Source organism: Trichosurus vulpecula, chromosome 8, assembly GCF_011100635.1.
Source record: "Trichosurus vulpecula isolate mTriVul1 chromosome 8, mTriVul1.pri, whole genome shotgun sequence".
In the NCBI taxonomy this organism is placed as follows: Eukaryota; Metazoa; Chordata; class Mammalia; order Diprotodontia; family Phalangeridae; genus Trichosurus; species Trichosurus vulpecula.
The window spans coordinates 21,077,243-21,105,228 of record NC_050580.1 but is presented as its reverse complement, the minus strand read 5'-3'; the positions used below and the strand labels follow the sequence as shown (position 1 = coordinate 21,105,228).

The following is a 27,986-nucleotide window of genomic DNA, read 5'->3' as shown; positions in this document are numbered from 1 at the left end:
GATTCCTCTTGATCAAGAGTAGCAATCATGAAAAGAAGCCTAGCATGAGAGAGACATGAATTTTGGGTGCAGAAAAAATGACATCAGCCAGATGCATCATATATACAATCATTAGCCTTCATTCAGGGCAGAAAAAAAATGAAACGGCTCACTGCAAACTAGCCACGTCTAGCTGGGGAAACTCTATCCCTGAGTTAACTAGTTAATTTCTAAATTGTTATTTTCTTAATTTCTAAGCTAATAAATTTGTAGAATAAGGATGACTGTATTCAGACCATCAAGAATATAAATTACCTTTTTTTTAGGGGGAAAAGGTTAAAAAAGAAAAAACCAAGTGCTGGCTATAGAGTACGGCAATTTGTAGCAATAATGCTTTGTGATCAGTAATTTGGAGAATCAAAGAGATGGCAGCAATTTTATCAGATTATTTCCAGAGAAATCCCGCAAGCCCCCTAAGATTAACTTGGTGTGTGGGGGAGGGAGAGGAGAATCAAACGTGGCCACTCCCTTTCACGTGACAAGGCAGAAGAGGGGGAACAAGTCTAAGAGAACAGATCCTAGGAAGGGATAAGAAAGCAGGTTGGCTCCGAGGGTTAAGGTTTATCCGGAGGAATCATATACTTACAGGTCCCATAATAGTGGCTTGCCAGTGGAACACTGAAACAGACAAAGGATTGTTTGAGTCATCAGCAAGTGTTCAGACCTTCAACACTAACAGAAGCAAAGACCAAAGCAATAGAGCAAAGCTTACAGTCATCTCCCACAGGTCCTGCTGAGCAGTGGGCAGGAGGGTCACGCTGCAGATCACTTAATTCCTGTGGCAAAGTAGAAATATGGGAGGGTTAATTTTCTCCTTTTTTCCAATCAAACACCCACAATTATCCCTCCAGACACAGAATTTTGAATTCACTTAAAATCACTATTTGGCCAAGGCCATCCACGAGAGTCCCGCACTGGAAAGATCCCTTCAGGAAATAAATGCTCCTTTTCAAGCAAATGAAAAAGATTATGTTCTTGCTTATTAATACCCCTACATCTTCATCAACAAGAAGCATTTGTTCATCAGTTACTGGGTGCAGGCCTCAGGGCCAGAGCTAGGGATACAAAGACACATCAAATATGGACCTTGCCTTCAAGGGGTTTGCATCTAAATGGGGAAGGATGAGGGAAAAAAGGCACATGATTCTAAAAGACAAAATGGTACCCATACTTTAAGGAATCAGGGACTACAGAGGGTGAGAGGGGTTCTAAGAGTGAAACTGGGCCTCAAAGGAGTCTTAGGGCCCCAAAGAGAAGATGAGGAAAGGCAAGCCAGGCAGCAGCCAAAAGACAAGGAACAATGATCAAGAATTTGGGTTGGACAAGAAAATTCTAGTAAGGCAGCATTTCCCAAACTTTTTTGTGGCGGAAATCATAAATGTTAGTCCAAGGCGCCTGGGGAATGTACAAAGGACCTGGAAATTAACAGGTGGGGGAAACTTTTCAACCAAATAAATAAAACCAAGGCTATTTTCATCCTCCCCCCGTTGCCAAATGTAACATGTTTTATTCAAAATTTCATTATTAGGTTTTTTTTTAATGGAACAATATTGCTAGCAGAGTTTCCTTACAGAAGCCAGAATAGTCGCATCTCCTGGAATGCCAGGGCTCTGAGCAACACACTTTGGGAATGTAGAGAAACAGTGGTAAACAAAGTTGGCAAGGTGTGGACATGTTAGGCCGTGGGGGAGATGGATCTGTCACACGATCCTTCTGAGGCATCCTCTACTCTCCCCCTGGCACACACATCAGAGTTGTTGGGCCCCTGACTCTATGTCCGGTTATACTTGCTCGCAGTGTGTCTCTTTCCCTTCCTCCGTCCCCCCCAATCCTCATCCTTTTGTGCCTCTCAGAGCTTTGGACAATGGTGACCTTCTCCTCCTCCTGGACACCCTCTTATCTCTGGGTTTTTACAATTCTCTTACTTCTCCTCCTACCCTTCGGGCGAACTCCTCAGATTCCATATCCACTAATTGTGGGTGTCTGTGCCCCAAGGCTCTGGTCTCTTTCTATAATCTCTCACTTGGTGATCTCACCAACTCCCATGGGTTCAATTAGCTTTCCAATGATTCCCAGATCTATTAATCCAGCCCTACTCTCTCTCCCAAGCTCTAGCTCAGCATCCCCAGTGACCTAGTAGACATTTAAACTGTATACAACTTAGTCATCTCAAACTCACCATGTCCAAAGTACATGTCCATTTTCTTTCAGCCCCAAACCCTCAGCTCTTCTGAACTTCCCAAGGGCATCACCGGCATCCTTCCTGTCACCAGGTTAACAAGAACCTCACAGTCATTTCCTATACACCCACATATCTTGGCATTTCTTTCTCTAAAGAACGTGTCCCCTTCTCTCCATTCACAGTCACCACCCTAACTGCAGGCCCTCACCAACTCTCACCTGGACTGCTGCAGTAACAGACTTAGTTCTACCTGGATGGCCTGCTTCAAGTCTCTTCCCACTCCACAGTCTATCCTCTGCACTGCTAAGTGCAGCTCTATATCACTTTTCCGATCAATAAATTCCAATGGCTCCCCATTGCCTTTAAGACCAAATAGAAACATTTCTGTTTGTTTGGCATTTAATTCTTCACAACCCTGTCCCTTCCTCTATTTCCACACATATTATAGAAGTCAGTCCAGCCATTCTGGCCCACTGGCTGTTCCCCATGCCTCAAGCTCCACCTCCAGTCTTAGTGGTGTTGAGCTGGCAGTCCACCATGTCTTGGAAGGCTTGCTCTCCTTCCTAGCCAACCTCCAACTCTCAGAAGCCCTAGCCTCCTTTAAGACTTAGCTCAAGCACCGGCCTCAGTCAAACTGAGACTGTTAAAGACCTTAGCTTAAAAAGGCCACGATCCCCACTGCATCTTGGGCCACCTCCTGTTGTCCCAATCGATATGTGGGTTCCCCTGCATCTTAGGCCACCTCCAGTCATCCTGATTGATATCTGGTCACTGGACCCACGTGGCTCTGGAGGAGAGAGTGGGGTTGGTGACTCTGCACAGCCCTCCCTCTTTAAATCCAATTCACCCGCATGTCATGGCATCCGCCTTCTCCTCCAGGAGACTTTTCTCACAGTGCTCCTCTTCCCAGGGGCTACTGCCTTCCCTGGTAAGCCCACCATCTACTTGGCACTGATTTATTTATGCTGGTTTCCACCATTAGAATGTAAATTCCTTGAGGGGAAGGACTGCTTTTTTTTTTCTTTGACCCCTAATGCCTAGCACATATAATGAGCACTTAAACCTGCTTCTGCAAACTGTAGTCTTGACCTAACAATCTGGCTCAGACTTTCTCATCACCCACTTACTCACTTCGCAACACTTCCCAACTTGGCTGGAAGATGACCATTATTTAACTGAAACTGCTCTCCCCAAAGTCTCCAATGAATGACTGCATCGATAAATGACTTCTCAGTCAAAGATATATGATTAGGGGCATCAGTGTGCCCACTGACCGTGTCCATGGAGAGCCTCTGAGCTGCAGCAAGACATCCCTGGAAAGGGGAAGGGAAGAGGGAAGGAGGTAGAGGACTCGAAGGAGAGAAAGATGTCTGCTTCACTGGTGGTACAAGCCATAGTCCAGGCAGTAAGAGGAAGCTGCAGCCCACCCAGGCAGCCCTGACCCTGACACCAGCAGCTATAAAACAGCTTCTTAAAGGTAAACCTGAAAGGTCTGAAAGTTGGGGTCTGACGCAGAGGTCGTAATGGCCTTTCTTACACTTTAGAACATACCAAGACAAAAGGAGAATCTAATGAAGAAGTTGTTCAGGATAGAATTAGAGTGTCCATTGAAAAGAAAGCACAGCTAATGCTTTTAGGAACAGAAATGGACTTTGTAGAAGACAAATTGTTCAGTGAATTTGTTTTCAATAACCCAAACATCAAAGGAACTTGTAGCTGTGGAGAAAGCTTTAACATTTGAAAACTCAGGGCTACTTTGGCATTAAGTTCTCAGAATGCTTGTGTTCAACCACATGGCTTAGTAAAGAAATCATGTTTCTTTCAGGATCTGGGCCTTGCAGTATATGACTGCTTTATGAGGAAAATAAAGTTTATGCATTGTGAAAATAAAAACCACTGTGTTCAATTCCAGATAAAGTGATCTTTGCACCATCTTTTAGGTGAGAGATTAGGCTCTAGAAAATTTCTGAGGAGCACTGATACTACTCTGTAAAGAAAAAAAAATCCTTATTCTGAGTTTATATCTCCATTTGTCACTTCTCTTAGAACAAATTTTCATTGTCTTTGTCCTATTAGTTAGATTCAGTCTTGCATTTCACATAGCTGTGCATACAGTGAATATCTCACAAGCAGATATAACTATGAAATGTTTTCATCACTTTCACATTTTCATTCCTGATTTTTGGCTCTCAAAGGACTTTGGCCAGATTTGTCAGTCTTTTAAAATGTTTATCAAAGCTCTCTTTAGCAGGGGGCCTTACCTTCTAAGAGTCATGGTCACTGTCTGTAGATAAGAGTTTTTGGGAATGCTGCAAAGAACTTCTAGGTGACAATGCTTTCTAAAAATATATATCTCAAGTCTCTCATTTTTAACTTACTGTTTCTTTCACTCTAGTTGTCTTCCTAAAGCATGAGTCCTAATCTTACTTAAAATTTTAGAGCTGGATGGATTCTTATAGTCCATCAAGTGCAGCCCCCAAAGACCCGAGAAGGTGGGGCAGCCTCCCCTAGGGTCACCTCCTTGAGATCATGGAACTAGCTAATGGCAAAGCCAGGACCAGACTGAAGTTGCTTAACTCACAGGCAGGTTTTCCACTGGGCCACAATGCCTCTATAAACATCTATGTGTCTTATCTCTTTAGAAGAGATGCAGATTGTCTATGCTCTCAGGCAGCAGAGGGAAGTGAAGGATCTCTATTTGTCTTGACTATGGAAAGAACAAAGTGGCCTTTTCAGCTGGTTGACATGTTAATTTAATTCCTTAGTTCTTCAGTTCAGTGGGATACTATGCTTTCTTTAAGTGACAGAATTTGGGGAGAAAGTTGTCTTAATTGTGTTCTTTCTTTACATCTGTACAATCACAGTTCAAAAAGTCAACGAAGGTGAGTAATGGAGCAACTTGAAAATCTTTAAAAAAAATGAGTATAATTACTCTAGCAGCTGGGCTCCTCTTCAGTAGAATATGCCTGTGTGTTCTAAAGTTTCAAATTTCCTGTTTTCTGAATCCTAACTTCTATTGCTGGAAGATTAAAGGAATAGCCTTTTAAAAAATGAATGTAAACTTAGACTCTTCCCCACCGTTTTGTCTGACAGTGTTCATTTTCTATCCTGGTTCTTGATTCTGCAGGGTTTGACACATTGAATGCTTTGTTTGGTGTGGTGGTTATCTATGCTTCATGTCTGCAAGTTAACACTATCAGAACTGAAGTCCTTTTGAGTTCCTTTGAATATGACTGTCGTGTTCATACCCTGTTCACTTGTATACTGTTTACAGGAACCTGATGCACAACATGCGCAAAGCTTTAAAAAGTATTATTATGTAAGTGCTAATAACAACCTGGAGTTGATACTATTTTGTTGATCCATTTAGAATCTGTGCAATACTGTATGTAGAAAGAAGTCTTTGATGCCAATAAAATTATATCCTCTGTTAAAAAAAAAAAGATACATAGTTAGAGCTGGAAGAGAGACCTTACAAGTCATTCTGTGCAGAGGAGCAAATCAAGTCCAAACCATAACCCAGGTGGCAGAGCCAAGGAGCAGCCCAGAACCCAAGGGCTGATGGTTTTGTCCACGTCTGGGCCAATCTTTCTGTAATATCCTGCACCATTCCCCTCCCCTCTCCCCCACCCCCAGTGTCCTTTGTGACAGTCTCTCCTCCAAAATACTGAACTCTCCTAGTTTGCTTCCTCCCATTCTGACCTCTCCTTTAAGTCCTCTGCCTGCCAAACCCTCACTGCAAGCGCTGTTCAAGGTTCTGACCCTGATGTCCAAACATCTCTAGCTCAATCTCATTCCCCACTGGCCTCCTGGTGTCCAGTTCTAATGGCCTGAAATGCATCTCTAAGTGGTATCATTAGTACTGAGAATTCATTAAGTCTCCCTCCCCCCACATTCATTCTCCCCTTCTCCAATCTCCCTGCTTTCTCAACACAAAAACTACGGGTCATCTTCGGCTACTTCTCCCTGGCTGGCAAGTTGTCAGCTTTTTCTCTTCAGTCTCTCTCACATCCATCCTCCTCCTTTCATTTCTTCCTGCTGCCATCCTCTTCTCCCATCTAGAACCAACCCCGCAATGGGCTCCTGGTCCATCGCTCCCTCTCCCATCAATCTTCCCTACCTCGGGCAAACTTGTTTTCCTAGTACACAGATCTGCCATGCCACTCTGCCCTTGTTAAAATGGCAACTTCTTTCCATTGCCTACTGAAGAAAATCCAAACAGCTCAGCCTTGCATTCCTAGGATCACTGATAAAAAGTTGGAAGGGACAATGGAAGTCATCTAAGCCAGACCCTTCATTTTACAGATCAGAAAATTGAGGCCCAAAGAGGTCGTGAGAAACAAGTTCTCACAAGCTGCAAGTGGCAGCGCCACAATTCGAACCCAGGTCATTTAACTCCAAACCCATTCTTCTGGAACATCCTCAGAGCTGACATTTCTATAGTTCCTGAACGCCCAGCTAAAATGGCAGCTGCCCTCCCTGATCCCTCCCAGCATAACATGGACCTTCTTCCTCTGCTTTCAACTCTCAGAAATCAAAGGTTTTCTGTTCTATTTGGTCTTGGAGTTATTTAGGCACATCTCTTCTCCACTGGATTGTAAACTTCTTGAAGGAAAAAGTCATTATCTTATTCTGATTATGAAAAAAGGGAACTTGTTTCAAAAGATTGACAAGGATACACATCAACCAACTAAAGTGTTTAAAAGACATGTACAAAAAAAGCAAAGGCAGGTCATTGAGAATGAATACAAAAGAGTAGGAGGTTCTAAGATACCAGGATACAAGAGCTATCAGAAAGCCTGAAGCACACAGAAGGAGCAGAGGCTTGTGGTGAATTCTAAGAACAACAAAAAGGGCTTTTTAAAGCAATGTTCTGAGATCCGAGAAAGATCAAAGCCGATAAAGGATCACTGCTTCAGAAAGATGAAATAATAACATGATGGAGAAAAAGGCAGAGAGACTGCAGGGTAACAGACACAAAGCTGGAAGAAATAGCCACCACATAGGACGAGAGTCAAAACTCAGAAAGATTGTGACAGGCTCGAACTTTGGGCCAAATCAAGTAAGATGGAATTGAATAGTGAAGTCATATGCTTGGATTTCTGAAAATCAGCTTCACAAATATGATATACTGAAGGGAAGGGTCTATTTCAATTAATATGAGAAAGACCTTGGGGTATTACTAGACTGCAAGCTCCACTCAAGTCAACAATGTCCTATGTAATCTAAGAAAGCTCATGTAATCTTTTTTTAAAAATTTATTTTTTATTTCTAGTTTACAACACTCAGTTCCACAAGTCTTTGGGTTCCAAATTTTCTCTCCCTCTCCACCCCCCCCCAATATGGCGTGTAATCCAATATAGGTTCTACATACACCTTCACATTGCACTTATTTACATAACAGTCCAGTTGTAAAGAAGAATTATAACCAATGGAATGAATCATGAGAAAGAAGAAACAAAACCAAAAAGAAGGGAAAAAAAGAGAGAGCAAAGAGTTTGCCTCAATCTGCATTCAGACTCTGGAATTCTTTCTCTGGATGTGCAAGCTCATGTAATCTGAAGCTGCATTGAAAGGCCTGGAGTCCAGGCCCGGGAAGAGGTCAGGCCCACTTGTATTCTGTGCTGCTGGAAGCATATCTACTGTACCATGTTCTATTTGAGGTGCCACATCTCAGGAAGGACAATGATAATCTAGAAGGGCAAACGGGATGGGAAAACTCTCAAAATCATGACCCAGGGGGAAGAGTTCAGGGAAACGGGAATATTTAGCCTGAAGAAAGTGAGACTTAGAGGGAGGCACATAATAGTTGAGTTCAAACAGCTGAAAGGCCATCACAAGGAAGAGGGATTACACTTGTTTACTAAGAGGATTGGAAACCAAAGAGGAAACTATAGGCTTGACAGAAGCAGAAATATCTTAACAGTGAGAGCTCTCCCCAAATGGAACTGGCTGCATTGGGAAGAGTGGCCATCTTTGAGCGATAGCTGCACGACCACCTGTCAGGTACATATTGTGGAAGAGATTCTCCTTCATGTTCAGGGAGAACTAGATAAGAGTCTGAGGCCCCTTCTCACTCTGCCATTCAGTGTTTCTATAACCAGGGCAGACAGCACCTGCATTATCAATTCTGTCATCCTGGACAAAGGCTTCAATAACATAATCATCTCTCCTGACTTTTTTATTGATGTCCCCATCTTTCTTCTCTCTTCACATATGGATGTTCTTTCTTCAAGATGTCTGGAACTGAGGCTGCTGGGCTTTAAGAAGATACAACTTGGTGGGGGAAGGGTGCCATGGCAGCTGTTTCAAGCCTGTGAATGGCTGTTATGGGGGAAAGAAATTATATCAAAGGTAGGGAGGTTCCCTACCCCTGAATTAGATTGTTCTGGCAGCCCCAAAGAACCTAACTGGAAGCAAAACATGGCAAGTACAAAGAAGCAGATTCAAACCTGAAGGAAGGAAAAACTTCTCAACAATTGGAGACACCCAAAATTCAGAAACTATCTTGGGAGAGAGGGGCTCCCCCTTAAAGGTCTACAAGCAAAGGCTGGATGACCATTCTTCACTATGTTATAGAAAGCACTCTTGTTCAGAGAGGAAGTTGGATTCAGCGGCCTCAGGGGCCCGTTCTAACCTGAGTTTCTGGGATTCTATGATTCTCAAGTGCTTTGATTGTTCCTGTTTTCTTGGCCCAGAAGATCGAATGGCTCATTACCATTAGGTTGGTAAAGACAAAATTAGCGAAGAGAATATGTGACCACCTTCAAATATGTTGAGCCACTAGGATCAGCTAAATTACACAACAGGATATTGAAATAAATTGTGGATATGGTTGCTGAGCCACTCCTAGTCATCTCTGAAAAATTGTGCTCAATATGAAATTGAAAAATGTTGTATGAATCAAATAAATGCAGTTAGGATAAGAATGGAAACTCTGAATTGGGGGAAAAAAGTTTGTATCAAGTATCTTTGACAAGAGTGTGATATCCAAGATATCCAAAGAATTAACACAAACATAAAATGGGTAACTGTCCAAAGGACTGGTATAGTTCTCAATAGATGGATTGCAAACTACTGACAATCATGAGAGACTAGTCCAAATAACTAATAAGCAAAACACGAATGAAAACATCTCTGATTTCATCTCATATCCCACAAATTAGCAAAGATGAAAGGCATAGCAGTAATACTGTTGCTGTTGTTGGGGCAGAAAATTGGCATAACCAGTCTGGAAAGCAATCTGGATATTTGCGAAATAAGTTAAGTCACTGTAGCCCTTTTTGGTGCTAACAAAGAACTAGAAACAAAAGTATACGCTTATCATTTGGAGAGTGGCCTGATACATGAATACAATGGAATGTTATGATACAATGAGAAACAACAAACAGGAATAATTCAGAGAAACTAAGATTTCTCTGACCTGAGTGAAGGAAGAGTGAAGGAAGCAGGAGGAAAGCAATAAACACAGTAACTATAATGATGTAAATGAAAAGAACAGTAAGATGAAACTGAACCTTGTGTGATTATAATGGTCCTAGAGAAAAATGGAGAAAATGTACCTCCCTTATTGTGAAGGTGGGAGCAGATGGGTGTGAAATACTATATATACTGTCAAACATAATCCATGGGTTACTTGGGTTTGCTGAATTTTTTTCCCCTCTTATAAGGGAAAAAGATAACATGAGTGGGTGGGGAAGGGAGAGCTACATATCTGTAAATGAATATGCTGTAAAATTAAAAAGCATCAAGAAAAAAGGTAATAAATGGGGAGAGATGCCAAAAGTTACATCAATTTTCTGGGAAAGAAAAAATAGGCAGATTCTTCAAACTACAGGCCCAAGGAAGCTGGACTGACAAAATTTTAGAAAGTATTATTAAAAGGGAAGTGATCACTAGAACCCACTATCGAGTAATTGGGAACAAGATACTGCAGAGTAACGTCATTCTCTTGTTTAACAGGGAAGAATTACTGACCTGGTGAATGTGATAAACACAGTCTATGTGAATTTCAGCAAGGCATCTGAAAAAATTCTCCCACAAGAGCTTTGTAGGCAACATGCAAGGATGGAAACCGGGCAGAATAGTTCTGTAGGTTATAAATAGTTGACTAGCCAAATCATAAGAGTACTCATGATGGAATTGAAATCAGCCTGGAGAGAGGCTTCCAGGGAAGTTAGCCCTATCTAGTTCAACATTTAGATCAGTGGCTTGGATGGAAGAGATAAGATGCTTCCCCAAAGCTGGGAGGGATAGCTAATACCTAAGATGACAGAACTGAGAACCAGAAATAGCTCAGCAGGCTGGAACGATGTGAGCTGAATCTAATATTAAACTTTGTAGAGTTAAATGTAAAATCTTCCAGTTAAAACTCAAATTGCACAGGCCCAAGACAGTAGCAACAGGGCCAGACAATCAACTGTTCATGTGAAAAGGGTGTCAAAATGCTAGGGGATCATCTGGTCATAGACCTAGACCTGAGGCTTCATAGGCCACTGAGTTCAAACCAATCCTCTCACTTTAGCACTGTAAACTCAGTAGCACCATACGTGGCAGGCCAGTCCACCAAACAGGCTCTTCAGCTGCATGAATACAAACATGAGGGCCCCCACAAGGGGAACAACTAATTTTGATCCTGCTGAACACTTACTCTAGGTCACCTCTAGGGTGCTAGTGTATGTGTTTAGTCTATGGGCTACAACTTAGGAAAGACCACTAACAAGCCAGGGCAAGGCCAGAGAAGGGCATTCAGAATGGGCAAGCTCCCCTGAATATCTACTGAAGGAAGTGGGGCTGTTTAGCCTGATGAGAAACAACTCTGAAAGTCTAGGGTAAGCTGGAAGGGATGGAACATTAATGCCTCAGAGGGTATGTAAACCAGGAAGAAGTTACAGGTTATATACAGCTCAGTATGAAAATCTTTTCAACAATGATTCTTTTCCCAAATTAGAATGGGCTGCCACAAAAAGTGAGCTGTGTCTCTCTAGAGGTATTCACAGGACCATATGTCAGGCTCGGTTGATATGTGAGGTTCCTTCAAAAGTCGAGAAATGATTTGTATCTTCTTCAGTGAAATAATGTGTTTGGTACATGGATGTTAGTTTTTGCCCAGTGAATGCACTATCTCAAACAACTGGGTTTCCAAATAAAGAGCTCCCATCTGAAAACATGACTTGTACTCGTGTGATCTCAGACTGGAGGACAAAGATAAGATTGCATCATTTGAGGTCAGGGTATTCATCTTCCAAGGTCAATTTGTGTACTTCTCTCCACAGTCTGCTGTTACACAGAAGTCCAGGAGACACCCATGGGCAGGGAGCCTTTCCACATCAATTTCTTCAGTTTTTGGGCCATATTCTGAATTATCTACTCCAGATCACGCAGTTTAAAAATTCTTTATTAAACCCGGACATTGATGCATTCGTTTTTGCCTGCACAGCCAGGTGGGTATGGTCCTTCTTGGCATCATATTTTTATTTGTAGGTAGTGAGTAAGGAAAGAAGGGTAAAAAATGAGCTCAGTCTGTTTAGGACAAATATTTTTAAAATAAATAAATTCAGACGACAGGACTAAGGGCTTCTAGCAGAAAGCTTGTACGCCATCGAATCCAATCCTTTCAGCATCCCTATCTATGAACCCATTTTACAGATGAAGAAAGGGGTGAGGAGCTGAAGTCCCTTGTCCAAGGTCATAGAGGCAGATGATAAGGAGCAGAGCCAGGACTCAAATCTGAGGCTTCTGACTGAATCCAGTATTCTTTTCACTGTAACTTTTCTTCTCTCGGTTATAAAAGCCACCTATTTAATATGCCAGGTTAATTTGGTAACCATATTATAAGACTGAACTCATTCATATTGTATTACGGCGATTTAAAGAATGACTATATCTAATGATACAATCTAAAGAAGGGAAAGCATTTCAAAAGCCAAGCTACACTTCAAGAAGACTAGCAAGTAATTAATTACAAGCATCACGCCAACACAAATTTTGGAATTTGGAGAAAAGCCAAATTCAGTTCAGAAACAGAAATAATAAGAATTAGTTCTCTCCTTATGTAACTTCAGATAAGATAACCAATGGTTGGTTCCCTTACACTTACTACCTCCTTGGGCAAGTCGCTTAAAATTCCTGAGTCACAGTTTCCGCATCTGTAAAATGGGAAAGTGGGACTTGTTGGATGGCCTGGAGGTCTCTTCCAGTTCTGGTTCAAGGATCCTATGACCCAAACTGTGGACCACAGCTATTGCAAGGGCCCCACAAACCCAGATTTACATCCAAATAGCATTTGGAACTCCATTTAGTACCAACAAAAAATGCTAAACGGATGCTACTATTATGAGGAAACCAGGGGGTGACCTCTGGGTATTTAAAAAAGAATATTCTGGGTCAGCCAATCATGGGAGTTCAGCATCCAACGGTGAAGAGGTGGGAAGGCCAGTTCATCACCGGTTCTCTGGAATCACGGCTGGTCATTGCATTGATCAGAATTCTTTGACACCTAGGATGATATCTAGAGAACAGTAATGCCTAACATTAATGTGGTGCTTTAAGGTTTGCAAAGTACACCACGGGTTAACTCATGTGATCCTTACAACAACCTTGTGAGGTAGGTGCCATCATTATCCCTGTTACACTGCTAAGGAAGCTAAAACTCAACCTGCTTAGGGGCCTGCAGCTAGCTGATAAGCACCTGGAGCAGAATTGGAACTCTTGTCTGCCTGAATTCAACACCACAATATCCCCTGTACCACCTAATGGCCTTAATCTTTCAAAATGGGAATGCTACTGTATATACTGTTCTCCAGGTTCTACTCAATTCACTCTGCATCATTTCAGAAAATCTTCCTTGATTTCCCTAATGCACTGTTGGAGTTGTGAACTAATCCAACCATTCTGGAGAGCAATTTGGAACTATGCCCAAAGGGCTATAAAAGTGTATAACCTTTAGCCTAGCAATACTACTTCCAGGTCTGTATCCCAAAGAGATCATAAAAATGGGAAAAGGACCCACGTGTACAAAAAATATTTGCAGCAGCTCTTTTTGTAGTAGCAAAGAACTGGAAATTGAGAGAATGCCCATCAGTTGGGGAATGGCTGAACAAGTTGTGGTATATGAATGTCATAGAATACTACTGTGCTATAAGAAATCATAAGCAGGCAGACTTCAGAAAAACCTGGAAAGATTTATATGAACTGATGCTGAGTGAAGTGAGCAGAACCAGGAGAACACTGTACACGGTAAAAGCCACACTGTGAGATGACTAACTTTGATAGATTTATCTCTTTTTAGCAATGCAAAGATCTAAGACAACTCCAAAAGGCTCATAAAGGAAAATGCTATCCACATCCAGAAAAAGAACTATGGAGTCTGAATGCAGATCAAAGTATATTATTTGTTCTCTCGTTTTTTTGTTGTTTCTTCTTTCTTGTGGCTTCTCCCACTGGTTCTAATTCTTTACAAATTACACACTGTCTTGGAGTGGGGGGAGGGGAGAGATAGGGGGAAAATTTGGAACTCAATCTTATGGAACTGAGTGACAAATATTAAAAATAAATATGTGCATATATGTGTATATATGTATGAATATATATAAAACCTTCCCTTGGTTTCTCTGAACCTACCCCTTTCAGCATTTCTTACCTCACAATAGTGTTCCATTACATTAACAGGATTTATATCTCATTTTAAGTGCTTTACAAATGTCATCTGATTTTATTCTCAGACAACTCTGGGGAGTTACTATTATTATCCCCAATTTGTACATGAGAAAACCAAGGCAGACAAGTTATGTGTCATGCCTGGGGTCACAAAGCTACTGTCTCAGGTCAGATTTGAACTCAGGTCTTCCTGACTCCCGTCCCAGTGCTCTATCTACTGGACTACCATATTGTATCATAATTTGTTCAGCCGTTTCCCAAATGAGAGGTGTTCCTTTTTGGTTTCCCATTCTTAGCCACTACAAAAAGAGCAGCTGGATATCATTTTGTCCACTTGAGTTCATTTCTTCGATCTTTTTGAGATTTAAGTACTGGTATTACTGAATCAGAAGGAACTGTTTCAATAACCCACGTGACTCTTCTGAAGCTTAAAAAAGATGATAAAAATGGTATAAAGGACATTAACGTTGAGGTTATTATGAGCGATGGCAAACAACATGAATGTGGAAGTCAAATTCTGAAAGGAGATTTCCTACCTTATTCCTCTTAAGTGATGGCCCTATCATTTTGGCCAAATCCATTCATTTCTATTACAAAAGCCATCGCTGGAAACACAGAAGTGATGCTTTACAAACAACAAAACTTCATTAAGTAAACTTGTGTACAAAAATAAAAACAAGAATAAACTTCTTAAATGTAACGAAGGGTATCACTGCTACTCCTAACAGAGAGACAACAGACACGGTGTTTCAACACTGTGGGCAAACCAGAAATATTTCCTTTAAACTAGGTCACACTTCCAATTTTATTAAAAGAGAAGGAAATGAGCTATTATGGTTTGATCCTAAATGCCACAAGCGTAGAAGACCACACATATACCTTAGCAGTATAGCGTAAGACCACACATATACCTTACACAAGACACACCCTGGAGATTGGACTGAATTTCACTTAGGAGAAGATTTACTACTCTCTAATATTGACCAATTTGATAAAGGGAAGGGGGGCAGGTAGCAAGACAGTCATAGATGGAGTCAAGAACTAAGTCTTTTTGACATTACACCCATTCGAGTGAAAGAGAGGAGGGATAAGTTGGTAGTTGATTTATAACATACAAAGTGTCACTGTAATGTAAGACTATATACTGGCACCTCTGGCTTACAGTACTAGTCTCATCATTCAATAGGCCTGCTATTTTACAAATACTGAAACATACCTAACTGGTAAATTTAATTATAATTTACTACTAATAACATTTATTTATATAATAATTAGCTGTAATATAAATATACCTAACTGGCAAATTTAATTATAATTTACTACTAATAACATTTATTTATATAATAAACAATTTGTTGTTAATAAATCTTAATATAAATATACCTAACTGGCAAACTCAAATATACCTAACTGGTTGTCGATAATGTCTGTGTAAAATCTCCAGAAAGCTTCTATCTGTGACTTCCTTTAACGTGACCCTGAGCATACAGCATCTCATAAAGTCAATCTAACCACTGCTAATTATTATAGTTCTAAGGACTTTTCAATCATGAGGAAGAGATTTGCATTATACCTCTTACTTTTTCTAAATAAGCCCTGTTTTCCCACCAAATAGAAATGATCGGCAATCACCAAACACTGAACCCTTGCTGCACCGGCCCACTGTGCTGAACGATAGGGACAGAAGGACAAAAAAAGCTGAAAAGTCTCCACCCTCAAAAGCTCCCATTCTAGTGGCTTGGCAGGTGGTCCCTGAACATGTACAAGGAGGAATATGCAAATCAAACACGAATTCCAATCACCGTTTAAAGGCACACCACACAAAAAGCATCAGCCCTGCTGGTCAAACCATTCTCCAATCCTTTTCTAAGGGTACTGAAAGATATTTGTACCCAAAATTTGAAGATAGAGGATGAGACGTTGGTTAAGCCAGAGGCGGTATAGTAATGTTCGGTTTACAAGGGCTGACAGGAAATCAAAAAGAAACAAAACGGTCTATTTTAAAGCCCACGCAGCCTTTACATTTCCAAGGCTCTCATATTTAACTCCACATAATGAAAATACTAATGAGAGGGCCCAGGTTGAATTTGAAATTGCCCACATAACATTATTTACAAAAGTCACACAATATGCCAAGTGTTCTATGCTAAACCAATCTACACATAGGTTCTGCCCCTGAGGAACTTAAAATCTAAAAGCAGACAAGGTAAACTAATACAAAGCAGGTAATCGAATAAATGGGAACTGAGCGAGGCAAGAGATCGAAGAAACTGCCAAGCTCCCAGAAGGCTAGCAACAGTTTAAAGGCAGTTGTGGAGGTGCATATTACTTTTATTTTTTTAAGATGTTATAAAATTGTCTTACTCAACTATTATTCACCTTCAATTACTCAAGTGTGATGGTAACCTACAAATATTTATTCCAAACTGTGCAAATTAATAAAAAAAAAACAACCAACCTATTAAATGGGCCCTTTTGTTGTTTCTTGGCCTCAAGATTTTCTGACAATTTATATTCCATACAATGTAAAGGACTAGTGTCCATGTCAGCAGTGATGTTTGGAGTACTAATTTAATTGCAACTCAGAGCCACAAAGACTAAAAAACACCCACTATTGACTCATTTCAAAAACCATCAGTCAGGCCAACAGGCAGCTAGCTGTCTCCACAGCTCTCCTCAGACCCTCCCACTCCTACAACAAGGGAACAATTCTTACTGGATTTCCTTGCTGGGTGTTTCCACTACAGGGGCATATGAGCTATGGTTGGCTTGCTTATACATAAACATTTCTTGTACTTTCATTTCAGACTCTGATCCACTTATATGCAATGGACAGTAGCTATTTCAAGATTTAAAAAAAAAAAAAAGTCAAAAAAAGAACTGGCAGAAATGCTTTCAGATACAGAACTTCCTCAATGGTAGTCATGGCAGAATTTCTACAAATCAAACAGCTGCCTGGCCTTTTCCCAGACAAATACAAAACACTGGAGTTTTCCCAATAATTTCACTGCACTAATCAAACTAAGGGTTGGCAGACCTGGGCTGCCACTAGGCAACTGCCCCGCCATAGAAAAGGCCCTCATCCAAATTTTGTGGGGCTTCAGTCTTTCCCTGGCTGAAGTATATGTCCAATCTGGCCATGGCAGTTTCTAAAAAGTATAAACAAGTTGTTACACTGAAGGAAGAGGGGAAAGTAGGCAATGGTGGATGTCATCCCTGTCAGAGCCATAGCTTGCAATTTGGGTTTGGTTTGTTGTTCAATTACATCTGACTCTTCTCAACCCTATTTGGGGTTTTCTTGGCAAACATACTGAAATGGTTTGCCATTTCCTTCTCCGGCTCATTTTACAGATAAGGAAACTGAGGCAAAGAAGGTTAAATGACTTACCCAACTAGAGAGGGTCACACAACTAGAAAGTGTCTGAGGCCACATTTGAACTTGGATTGTGCTGATTCCAGAACCAGTGCTCTAAAGTCCAGAATTACCTGGAGTAATTCTGGGCAAGAGGGGAAATTCTGGGACAACTTGGGGGGGCGGGGTGAAGAGCAGAGGGTATGGCTGTGGTGGGTAAGGATAATATGGTACCTTCCTATCTGACCTAATTATTGCTGTTGAAGAGATGAAGCAAGGAAGCAATGGGGAGATAGCCCACCTCAGGCTCGGGAACACCTGGCCTCAAGTACTGCTTTTGCACATACTGGGAATGAAGCCCTGGCAAGTCACAAGACCCTCTCAGACTCTATTTTGCACAACAGCTGCCAATCTGCAGCAGGAGTCTCCTCCTTGCCACAAGCTCCCTGTGCCAGCACAGTCATGCTTATACCCCAAAAGGATTCTTTAATCTTTTTTTAATAAGAGGAAGAAGACTCATATGCACAAAAATATTTATAGCAGTTCTTTTCATAGTAGCAAAAAAAACCTGGGAACTGCCCACGTATTGGGGAAGAGCTAAACAAATTATTGTTTATGAATGTAATGGAATACTATGGCACCATAAGAAATGATGAAATGGACAGTTTCAGAAGAAACCGAGAAAATGTCAATGAACTAACCCAGAGTGAAGTGAGCAGAACCAGGGAAGTCTACACAGTGACATTAGAGAAGCCAAAACCTCAGAGAGACTAGAGCTCTGATCGATGACAATGCCAGGTTGCAGAGGATGCCAAACAAAGCCCACTATCCACCTCCTGGCAGGGCAGTAATGGACTTCAAATGCCAGCTGAGAACCACATTTTGTGCATCAAGGCAGAACTTGGTTTTGCTGAGCTATGCATATTTGTCCTAAGGGTTTTCTTTTTTTATTATTCAGCTGGGGAGGAGGAGAGAAAATAATTGTTTGTAGAAAAAAATTGAAATTCAAAAAAGTGGAGGGCATCACCTTAAGGGGTGATGAAGCAAAGGGTAGGAGAGCTTGTCTCAAATAGGTACCACACCTAACCTTTACTCAGTTGAAAAATGCAACACCTCCCCAACCCTGACTTCTGTGCAAGCTTACAACCCTGCCTTTTCTGCACTGGACATTCACTTCTCAGAGCAATTATAACCTACACCCCTGACCCAGGCACCCACAGCAACAGCAGCTGCAAAAAGGCTACTGAGGAAATCTCTCTGCCCATGTTTGTCTCTGTTCCTATCATCCGTGCATGCACACCCCAACACCCACACACAGCTCCAGCCCCCACATTATTTGTAGCTGCAGTAAAGTGCCCCTTGGAGCGTGGACCTGGAGTTCTAGGATGATGAGCAAGAGCCCCACCTACTCCTTTACATCTTGGGGTAGGAAAGAATGAATCATCCAAGAAGATCAGGTATGGATGGGTTGCTGCAATCTGCATTGTGGATTTTATTACGTGATCTTTCTCTCCTCTTTCAAATTTCCAACTTCTATTAAGGGTACTTCTATCACTCTAGTCACCCAGACTCACACTGTAGTATTAACCTTACACCCACGTACCCAAGCAGATGCCAGACGGGGCGGTTTCTATCTTTCCAACCTTCTCACACACCGTGCTCCTTTCTTTTCACTAACACAGTCACCTATCCTAGGTCAAGTCTTCATAACCTCTTGCCTGAACTAGCAGTGCATGGGCTCCACGAATTTCCTGGCCTAAGAGCTCCCCCTGATCCTGCTCTCTCTTCTACACACCGGTCACAGTGATTTTCCCAAAGTTCATATCTAACTACATCACCTCCTACTCAATGGATTCCAGTAGGTCCCTTTACTTTTGGCATCAAACGTAAACTCCTATGGTTGACATTTCAAGCTCTTCCCAATCTGTCGCTGACCTACCTTTCCCATCTAATGACACAGACGACTCAAACTGGCTTCCTTGCTAGTCCTCACACTCATTCAAAAAAGTAAATATCCAGACATGAGCAGGAAATGAAAGAGTGACACAACCCATCAGGCAGAGCTAGGTAATGAAGAAGGGCATTTATGTTGAAAACTTTCTGCTGAGCTGGAATCAGAGGCAATTCACTTTTTTATGTTGTTTAGCATCTTGTATGGAGTTAGTTGCCTGAAAACTATTGCATTCACTGGCTGTTAGGATCTCTTATTTCATTGGTGTGTTGGGTATCTTTCAAAAAGCATTATCTGAAAAAACAAACAAACAAAACCCACCAAGCCCCCAAACCCCAGGACATTCACTTTTTTTTTTATCAAATTAGCTAATAGATTAATTATTAACAATCATTATTTATGAGACTGCTCTATATGCCGGGGCATATGCAGGGCTTTTTGGAAGGTAACAAAAGTATGTTCGATAATATTGTATAACATCAGAAACTGGTTTTTGTATCATAAAAACATTTTTCAAACTCATTTCTATTTCATTTTTGTCATCTTGGTCTGTTTTAAAATATAATAAGACAAAGGAGTGCAATTATATTTTTATGAATATATTGGGGATTATGTGCACAAGAATTAAGATAACTGAGTCTCTAGCTCACATGAATTTTTAAAAAACCATCAATAGTCAACATTGGGTAAGATGGTTTTTTGGAGGATAGAACTTTAGGTGAAGTAAGAACAAATGTTATCAATAAAACATTATTTAAAAAATAGTTAGGCACTGGTATGAAATACTGCACACAATATCAGGGGTTTTTGATACACTGATCAGTCTGGCTGGATTGTTTCTTCTTCCTCTTTTTTAAAAAAAGTCTTTGTTATAAAGGATGGCTCTCTGGGAAGGGAAATAGGAAGATACAGATGGAAATCTAGACGAACATGTAAACAAAACATGTCAATGAAATCTACGAAAAAGAATCAATGTTGAAGAGACTGTCAGAAGGTAGTCTGATTAATACCAAGCTGGCCGAGCCCTCCTGGAAACAATGTAGACCCAGGTGAGAAAAAGTTCCAGCTAAACTTCTCATGTCCTTTGACATTAATTCCACTACTGCCATATGCCCCAAGTGAGTTAGGGAGAGGAAAAAAATCTCCCATTTCTAACATAATATTCCTAATACCAACAGCCCACCAACACACACAGCAAAGTAGGCACCCATTGGTTGGGGACTTGTTAAACAAACTGATGGAATTTTATTGTGACAAATGAAGAAATGACAAATGTGAAGACCCAGAGAAACTTGGGAAAGTTCTAAAAAACTGACACTAACAACAGTCAACAAAACTAAGAGAACAACATAGACGAGGGTCAGGATAATGCAAAGGAAAACACTCAGACATCAGAAGGCAGGTCAGAGCCTGCTGAATTTAAATGCCCAATCTTGACCACAGGGAACCAGTGAGGACACACACATCTCTTCTCAGGAGAGGTAGTGGACTAAAGATGGGTCGAATGAAGTATATACTATCATTAGATGTGTAGTCACTATGAGGTATATACTATCATTAGACATATGTATCCATCATTTCTGCTCACTATACTTTGATACAAGAGAATTCTATTGAGGACAAGAGTATTGGAAATTAACAGCAATGTTTTTTAAAAAGTATAAAAAAAAACCTTAAAAAACACAGGCACTATTTTCTAAAGAGGGGTGTACACTGGCACGACAACCATCTCCAACAATCATGGTTGCCTTTCTTTACAGCACTTACACACTTACCGAATTCCCAATGTTTCTCCTAAAGCTAACCATGGCACAATGCTCTCAATCTGGAGATCCGAGAGCAGGCAAGGCCACAAAACACTTCCAGTTTTAGTGGCAAATAATAAACAATGACACTTTGTACCAACAGATGTGGAGCCATGGGTAGAACTGTATAAGAATGTATTACACTGTGTTCCCTCATGTAGTTTTCTAAATAACAAAGTCAAAATCATGAACTTTAGCAACACTCCACAGACCAAAGTTCCCAGAGAATTCTTTTTGGAGGCCCAGGAAGTCGTGATTCCCGAGGCAGGAGAGACGCTGTGTTGCTGGTTGCTGAGCCTAAGTTATTTTGAGAAAATAACACCAAACTAGAACCAGCCATGAAGGCTTTCATGAAAACAAGTTTTTGAAGTGTGCAAACCCAAAAAAGAGAAAGCTTTTTTTTTTTAACCTTATCACAGTGCAAATATGCTAAATATAGACCAGCATTTCAGTTCTGGCTTTTGAAGGATGGAAATAAGCCCGGGCCACCAGGTCTATGCTAGCACCTCCCCACCCAATTCTCTACCATACTACTTACTAAACTCACTGTAAATATATCTCAGACAGCCCTACCTAGAGAAAAAACAACCACATTATTTTTACTGCTGGGGGTTGTTTAGAAGGCTACTCCTCCTCTTCCCTCCTCCCCATCAAACCACCTTCCACTAAGCCTTGGAGTCTTTGGCCATAAATAGCTGGGCAGGCCAGAAGTCTCAGCTGGCCATTAGTATGAAAACTGATTGGGGGTAAGATCAGAAATGAAGAAATAGTTCAGGGAGGAAAAGAAAGACCAAAGACAGTCTACCAGAAGAGAAACAGAGAATGGGACTAGAAATCAGCCATTCTGGGGTGAGTCAATTCAAACATGACAAGGGCCAGAGAGGTGACCCAACTTTCCAAGGGTCCTTTGGAGCCAAAGGCAGTCCAGTATTGACCCTGATCTCTGCCCTCCTCGGGTACATTCTTGTACCCGAGGAGGGCTCACAGACAGATTCTCAATCAATCAATGAAGTCTGAGAAAATCAAAGCCAAACCTCAGGGTGGTAAAATATCAGGTCTTCAGTCTGATGCAATCCAAGTGCTATTCCACCCATAAATGTTTACTTGGCAAATTAAGTATGTAAGAGTAAACAAGTTCTTTAAGTGAACAACACAGAAGTCAGTTCATGACCTTCAGAGCAAGCTGATGGCTGGAGAGTTTGGGCAGCACTTCATGAGTACCTAGCCCTTATTCAAGGATGCAGGAGGCCCTGAAGGAGACTGGGTAGGGGCAGATTTGTCTGTGGAATTGAACTGATATGTTTTGTGCTTATACTCAACCAGACTTGAACTTCAGTCAATGAAGCCCCTACAACCAGCTGACTGGAGGCAATCCTGCATCCAGCGAGGCCTAGTTTTAGGGTGTGTGTGTGTCTTATTTAGGTATATGCTATTAATAACCCCAATGAGGAAGAACTACCTACATCAGAATTTGTGAGCAATAGGAGTTTCCCACATACCATTTAAAGGAGGAGGAAAAAAAAAGAAAAAGCTATTAGAGGCAAAAGGAAAATCAGACATTAGTTATAAAGATCTGAATGCACAAAGGGGGCTGTAAGAGATTCTCAGATGAATGAATTTTTTTCTCACACTGTGTCATTTTTAAGTTATACCCTGTCCCCTCCCTTGAAGGAACCTGGGGATCTTTCTTTTTCCAAGATAAAAATTTCCCGAATTAGAGGAGTCTTCCTCAAATACCTGCTTGACTGATGCACGTGATCGTGTTCAAAGCTACTGGCAGAATCCGCTGTCTGGGATGCAGATCCATTTTCACAAACTGGACATACGGACAGCTTGGGAAAAGTACCTGCCTTAGGTGGTATGGGACACGAGCTCTACTGGGAACTGATATTTTAGGATGTAAAAATGAGTCTCCCCTTTTTAGGGAAAACAACACATTTAAAGCAACACAAAGCTCAACTATTCATTAAAGGCTGGTTCGACAATCCAGCTTATAAAATGTTTTCTCACTAAAACTTTCTATTGGGATCACTGTGCAGAATAGTTCACATACAGAAATACTTTGCTACCTGGCTAGAGTGGAAAAACAGCACAGGGCTGGTAGTACAAAGTCCCGAGGCCCTACATTTCATGACTGGCTATCTGTGCCTCAGTGGCTCGATTTCCACTCCCTTAGCCCACAGCATGGTCCTGAGAAAGGTGCTTTGTAAGGCATGGGGCAAGCACCGTCATGACCCAGACACAGACCAGCTATAAATGATGGGCCAATTTCCAGGTTCTGAAGGTGGAGAGGATTTTTGAGAAGCCTTTAAAGTTGTCTAAGGTCTGCCACACACTGCTTGACAACAAGGAGACCAGGAAGCTCAAAGGCACAGGATCAATCACACATACTTCTTCTACATTAACATATATTGTCCTGTTAAACATTGACTATAAAGTCAGCTCATGTGCAAGCCAATCTTTAAGGCCCCTTATGGGAACAACTAGGCACTGGGGAATAATTACCAGGGTTGCCGTATTTGCACAACAAGCTTTGCCTCACTCTTCAACAGAGGAACCAGAAAACCAACAGGCCTGTTCCTGATTTCATGTCATGCAAGTGGGGTAAGCATTAGCTTAACTTCTTTACAAGGAATTTAAAATGCAGAGGCGGCCAGAACAATACAATGGGCAGAAATCTAAGGTGGGCAAGCAACAAAGGGCCCCCTGGATTTAAGGAGACTGCAGACGCCCACCCCCTCGCTATTTGCTAGCCTCAGTATCATACTTCAGTCTATGAAAACAGAGAATACAGGGCTAGCCTTTCTAGGAGAAATATGAAAGTAGCATGGCATGTCAAAGCTAGATTAAATCACTTAGCACCACACGAGATAATAGATGCTCCGTGCCTCACAAAGCTTAACGCCCTAAAGAAATGTGGGCTGCCAGGGGTAAGAATAGTAACAGAAACAAGAGTAATGGGTCTGCAGAGTGGTTTACATGTATTATCCCCACAACTATTATCTCCATTTTATAGACGAGGAAACTGAGGCAAACGGAGGTTAGGTGACTCATAGGATATGGCATGGAAGTAAAAAAAATACCAAACAAGCATCCATGTGATGTCTGCTTGGATATATGGCAAAGGACCAGTATTCAGGACTGGACCACTTTATTAGAAAACAGTCTTTGGATATAGCACTGGCTCTGTTGGCAGGAAGACCTGAGTTCAAATGCAGCCTCAGACACTAGCTGTGTGACCCTGGGCAAGTCACTTAAACCTCTTTTCCTCAAAAAAAAAAAAAAAAAAAAAAGAAGCCTTATAGCACAGAGGCAGCACAGCCTAGTGGGAAGACGGTTGCACTTGAGTGTAAGTAAAACCTGGGTTCAGATCTTGTCTCATGCCATATAACCATGGGCAAATCACTTAAACTAAGCTTCCATTTTTTTCTTCATCTGTAAAATGGGGATAATAGGGCAGCTAGGTGTCACAGTGGATAGAGCCCCAGGCCTAGAATCAGGAAGACTCACCTTCCTGAGTTCAAATCAGGCCTCAGCCACTTACTAGCTGAGTAACCCTGGACAAGTCACTTCACTCTATTTGCCTCAGTTTCCTCATCTGTAAATGAGCTGAAGACGGAAATGGCAGCTCACTCCAGGATCTTTGCCGAAAAAATCCCAAATGGGGTCACGAAAAGTCGGACACGACTGAACAACAACTCAAGGCTGTTGGGGGGTAAATGAGATAATATTTTTAAAATCTTAAAATGCTATATAAATCAGAGATACCAATATAAGGTGATTAATCTTCGTTTCGTATCAAGTGCAAAAGTTATCCAGGGTGTGTAACAACCACCAAATTTATTCTGAGACACTATAAGCAATTTGATAGCAGTTACCCATTTTCAGAACACAGTCCACGTTATTATGAGCATTAAAATACTGAAAATACACACAAAATCATATGAAAAATCCTCACTGAGGAAGAAAGTGGAACTTCGAAATTTACTTTGAAAATATATTCCATTTGACCCAAGAATATTTTATAACTGCATCATCATTGCTAAGTCATGCAGGACATAAGGAAAATAAAGATTGGAACACAATAATTAGTCTCCTCACTTTAGAAAACAGAAGGTATAGCTTTATTAAATAAAGTATATGACCCTTAAATATCAAAAATAATTAGCTGTCTTCTCTAATGAAAGATGTAGCCATGGATAGTAACTGAAAACAAAAGACACATATTTTCCCAGCTCTCTGAGACACTATTGCTAAGAGGGGTGGAATCAGTAGGAAGAAGTGGGAAATACTACTTGGATTTCTCCCGCCCTCATCAGAAAGTAGCACTAGCAGGACTCTATACACACACACACACACACACACACACTCTCTCTCTCTCTCTCTCTCTCTCTCTCTCTCTCTCTCTCTCTCAACCCTAAGCAGTCACAGAAGCACACCTGGCTAGTTGGTGGGAGGTATTAGGTAGAAGGCTGCAAAGGTGATGATTTCAGTACAAGCAGCAGACTCCAAGCTATGAGCAGGGCTAAGGTATGCCAGAGAAAAGGAGGCCAGTCATGTGGTGAGGTCAACAGATGCACACTGCTATCAGGGAAACATGACATGACGCAGAGGAAGGGCTCCAGTACTGGGGTGTATCCTTTAGGAAGGACTTCTAGAACATAGACAAGAATCACACAGGCAGGAAAGGCATAAAAGGGAGAGGTGGTGCACACATGATCCCCATTTTGGAGAAGTGGAACTTGAGGCTTTGAGAATCAAGTGCACAACCTATGGTCATAAAGCTGGGAAGTGTCTCAAGGCAGGTTTTCAACCCAGATCTGCTGTTTCCAAGACAGAAGTCCTTCCTGCTGTTTTGGCCAGAGAGAATACTCTGATTGTATTAAAAATGTCAAAGTAGTATATACTTCACGTTAAGAACCACTGTCTCCATGTCTACCAAGCCATACACAGACGCAGAGGACTGAAAGCCAGAAGGGGGCCTGGGACCTTAAAGATCATCTAATCCCACCCCTTTTCATATTACAGATGAGAAGACCCCTAAATAACTGGACAGTCTGAACTTTGGTTAGCGATAAACGAGTAACTATGCAAATAAGAAGGCAGAGAAGACCCCAATATTTAGGGCTGGAAGGGACCGCGGGGTTCATGGAGTCCTGGGCTTCTTAATGGCAGTAAGGTGGAGCTTATGGCCCTTATCAGAATCATGTGTTTAAATAACTAAAGGGAATTGATCAATTTCACTTGGAGAGTTAGTGAAAATAAAGATGATTTTTCCCCTTAAGTTCACAAGCCCCTGAAATCTGTTTCCAAGAGGTCTATGGGCCCCAGGTTAAGCACCCCTGGTCTGGCCTAACCCTATCATTACACAGAGGAAAGGGCTACATCCTTAGAAAATGTAGAACTTTGTGCCAAGCCATCTAGCCAAGAAGGCAAATGAGATCCCGGGATTAAGGGCTGGAAGGGGACCTTGGAGATCTCTAGGGACTGGTCCAACCCCTTCTTTACCCACTGGAAGAGATCATTTAGCCAAATGACTTGCCCAAGGTCACACAGATAAACAAGCCAAATCCCAGACAGCCGAGCAAGCTGGTTTGCTTTCAGACAGCCGTGCTCAGAGTCCTTTGGCTCAAAGAGGGCGCACGAAACCGCCTCCTTGCCTGGGCCACACTTAGGGTGGGGGGCTCCATAAAGCAGAGGCCCAAACTTTACAGCAAAGTTCCCCAGACAACCAGGAGTGCTTTTGGAAGAGCCAGCCTGCTCGGCCTGCGTGTCTCTCCCACCCCCCCAAGTTACCCTCCCCCGTGCCTCTGGGTCAGAACGCGATGGGCAGGTCAGACAGCAGCCAGCGAGGTGACCCCAAGGCGGAGGATGGGGAGGGGGCACCCAAAGAGCAGGGGCAAGAGGGCGGGGACGGGCAGCCCTAGGCCTCCAGACTCTGCCCCTAAAAGGGGCTCCCTCCCAGCCCACGAGGGGCCAGAGCGCCGAGAAGAAAGGAATCCAGCGAGCCCGAGGCACCGGAGGCCTGCGCTCTCCACCATGCTCACCCCCACCCCGGACATCGGGGAGAGCAGCCAGATTTTAAGCCCCACCCTGTGGGATCGGGAGGAGTAATCATTAATTCAAACCCGGCCCGACGGGCGGGGGGCGGGGGGAGAGTGATAAACAACAATAAAAGCTACCCCCAAACAGCCGGCGCCCGGCACAGGTTCTTTCCTGGCGCATCTCCGGCGCCGGGAGGGGTCCCTTCTCCGTCCCATCTCCCGGGGATGCCGGGCTCTGGAGCTATGGCCCTGGGTTGGGGGGGGGAGGACACCCACCTTCTGGATCCGCTTCAGCGCCATGGGTCCGGGGGGCGTTGGGCTCCTCCTGCCTCAGGCGGCCGCTGGGCTGCGGGGCGAGGGCAGCGTGCGTGTGCAAGCGCCGAGCGTGAGTGTGAGGCGCGCGCGCACACCCCCTCGGCGAGCGGCCGTTCGTTCCTTCTCCTCCCGATGGACACGGACTCCCCCGCGGCTCCGGGCGAGCCCTGCGTGCCTGCGTGTGCGAGCAAAGGAGCGAGCGAGCGTGCGTGCGTCCTGCGTGCGTGTGAGCGGGCGGGCTGTCCGGGGAGGGATGGGGAGCGGGCGAGCGAGCGAGAGCCGAGTGTGCGACGGGCGGGCGGGGGCTCTTTTGTTTCCGCTTCTGGGAAGGAGCCTGCGCCCTCCTGCCCCCGCCCCGCCCCCGGAGGGCCCCGCCCCATGACGCCGCGGGGCCGGCTGGGGGATGTAGTCCAGCCCCCACCCCGCCAGGGGCACCCCACCGCCGCCAGGCCACAAACACGCAGAACCAGTCACCCAGGAAAATAGACTTATCGCTGCAAGGGACCTTAGAGGCCCTCTAGCCCAACACTTCCATTTTGCAGATGTGGAAACTGAGGTTCAGAGAGTGAAAAGGCTTTCCCAAGGTCAGGCGAGGTAGTGCTTGGCTGGACCGGAATTCCACCCTGGGTCCCCTGACCCC

The 27,986-nt window shown here is 42.7% G+C and overlaps 1 protein-coding gene across 1 annotated transcript in view; it reads right to left on the bottom strand.

Moving 5' to 3' along the window:
* UBE2D1 (ubiquitin conjugating enzyme E2 D1) overlaps window positions 1–27,723 on the bottom strand; it is a 38,323-nt gene extending 10,600 nt beyond the window's left edge. The window contains exons 1-3 of the mRNA XM_036735225.1: window positions 27,308–27,723; window positions 752–815; window positions 626–657 (exon numbers count right to left, since the gene is read on the bottom strand). Of these exons, the coding sequence (XP_036591120.1) occupies window positions 626–657; window positions 752–815; window positions 27,308–27,331 (120 nt within the window). The 5' untranslated portion in view covers window positions 27,332–27,723. The remainder of the gene's footprint in view (window positions 1–625; window positions 658–751; window positions 816–27,307) is intronic.
* Window positions 27,724–27,986: the final 263 nt, after the last annotated feature.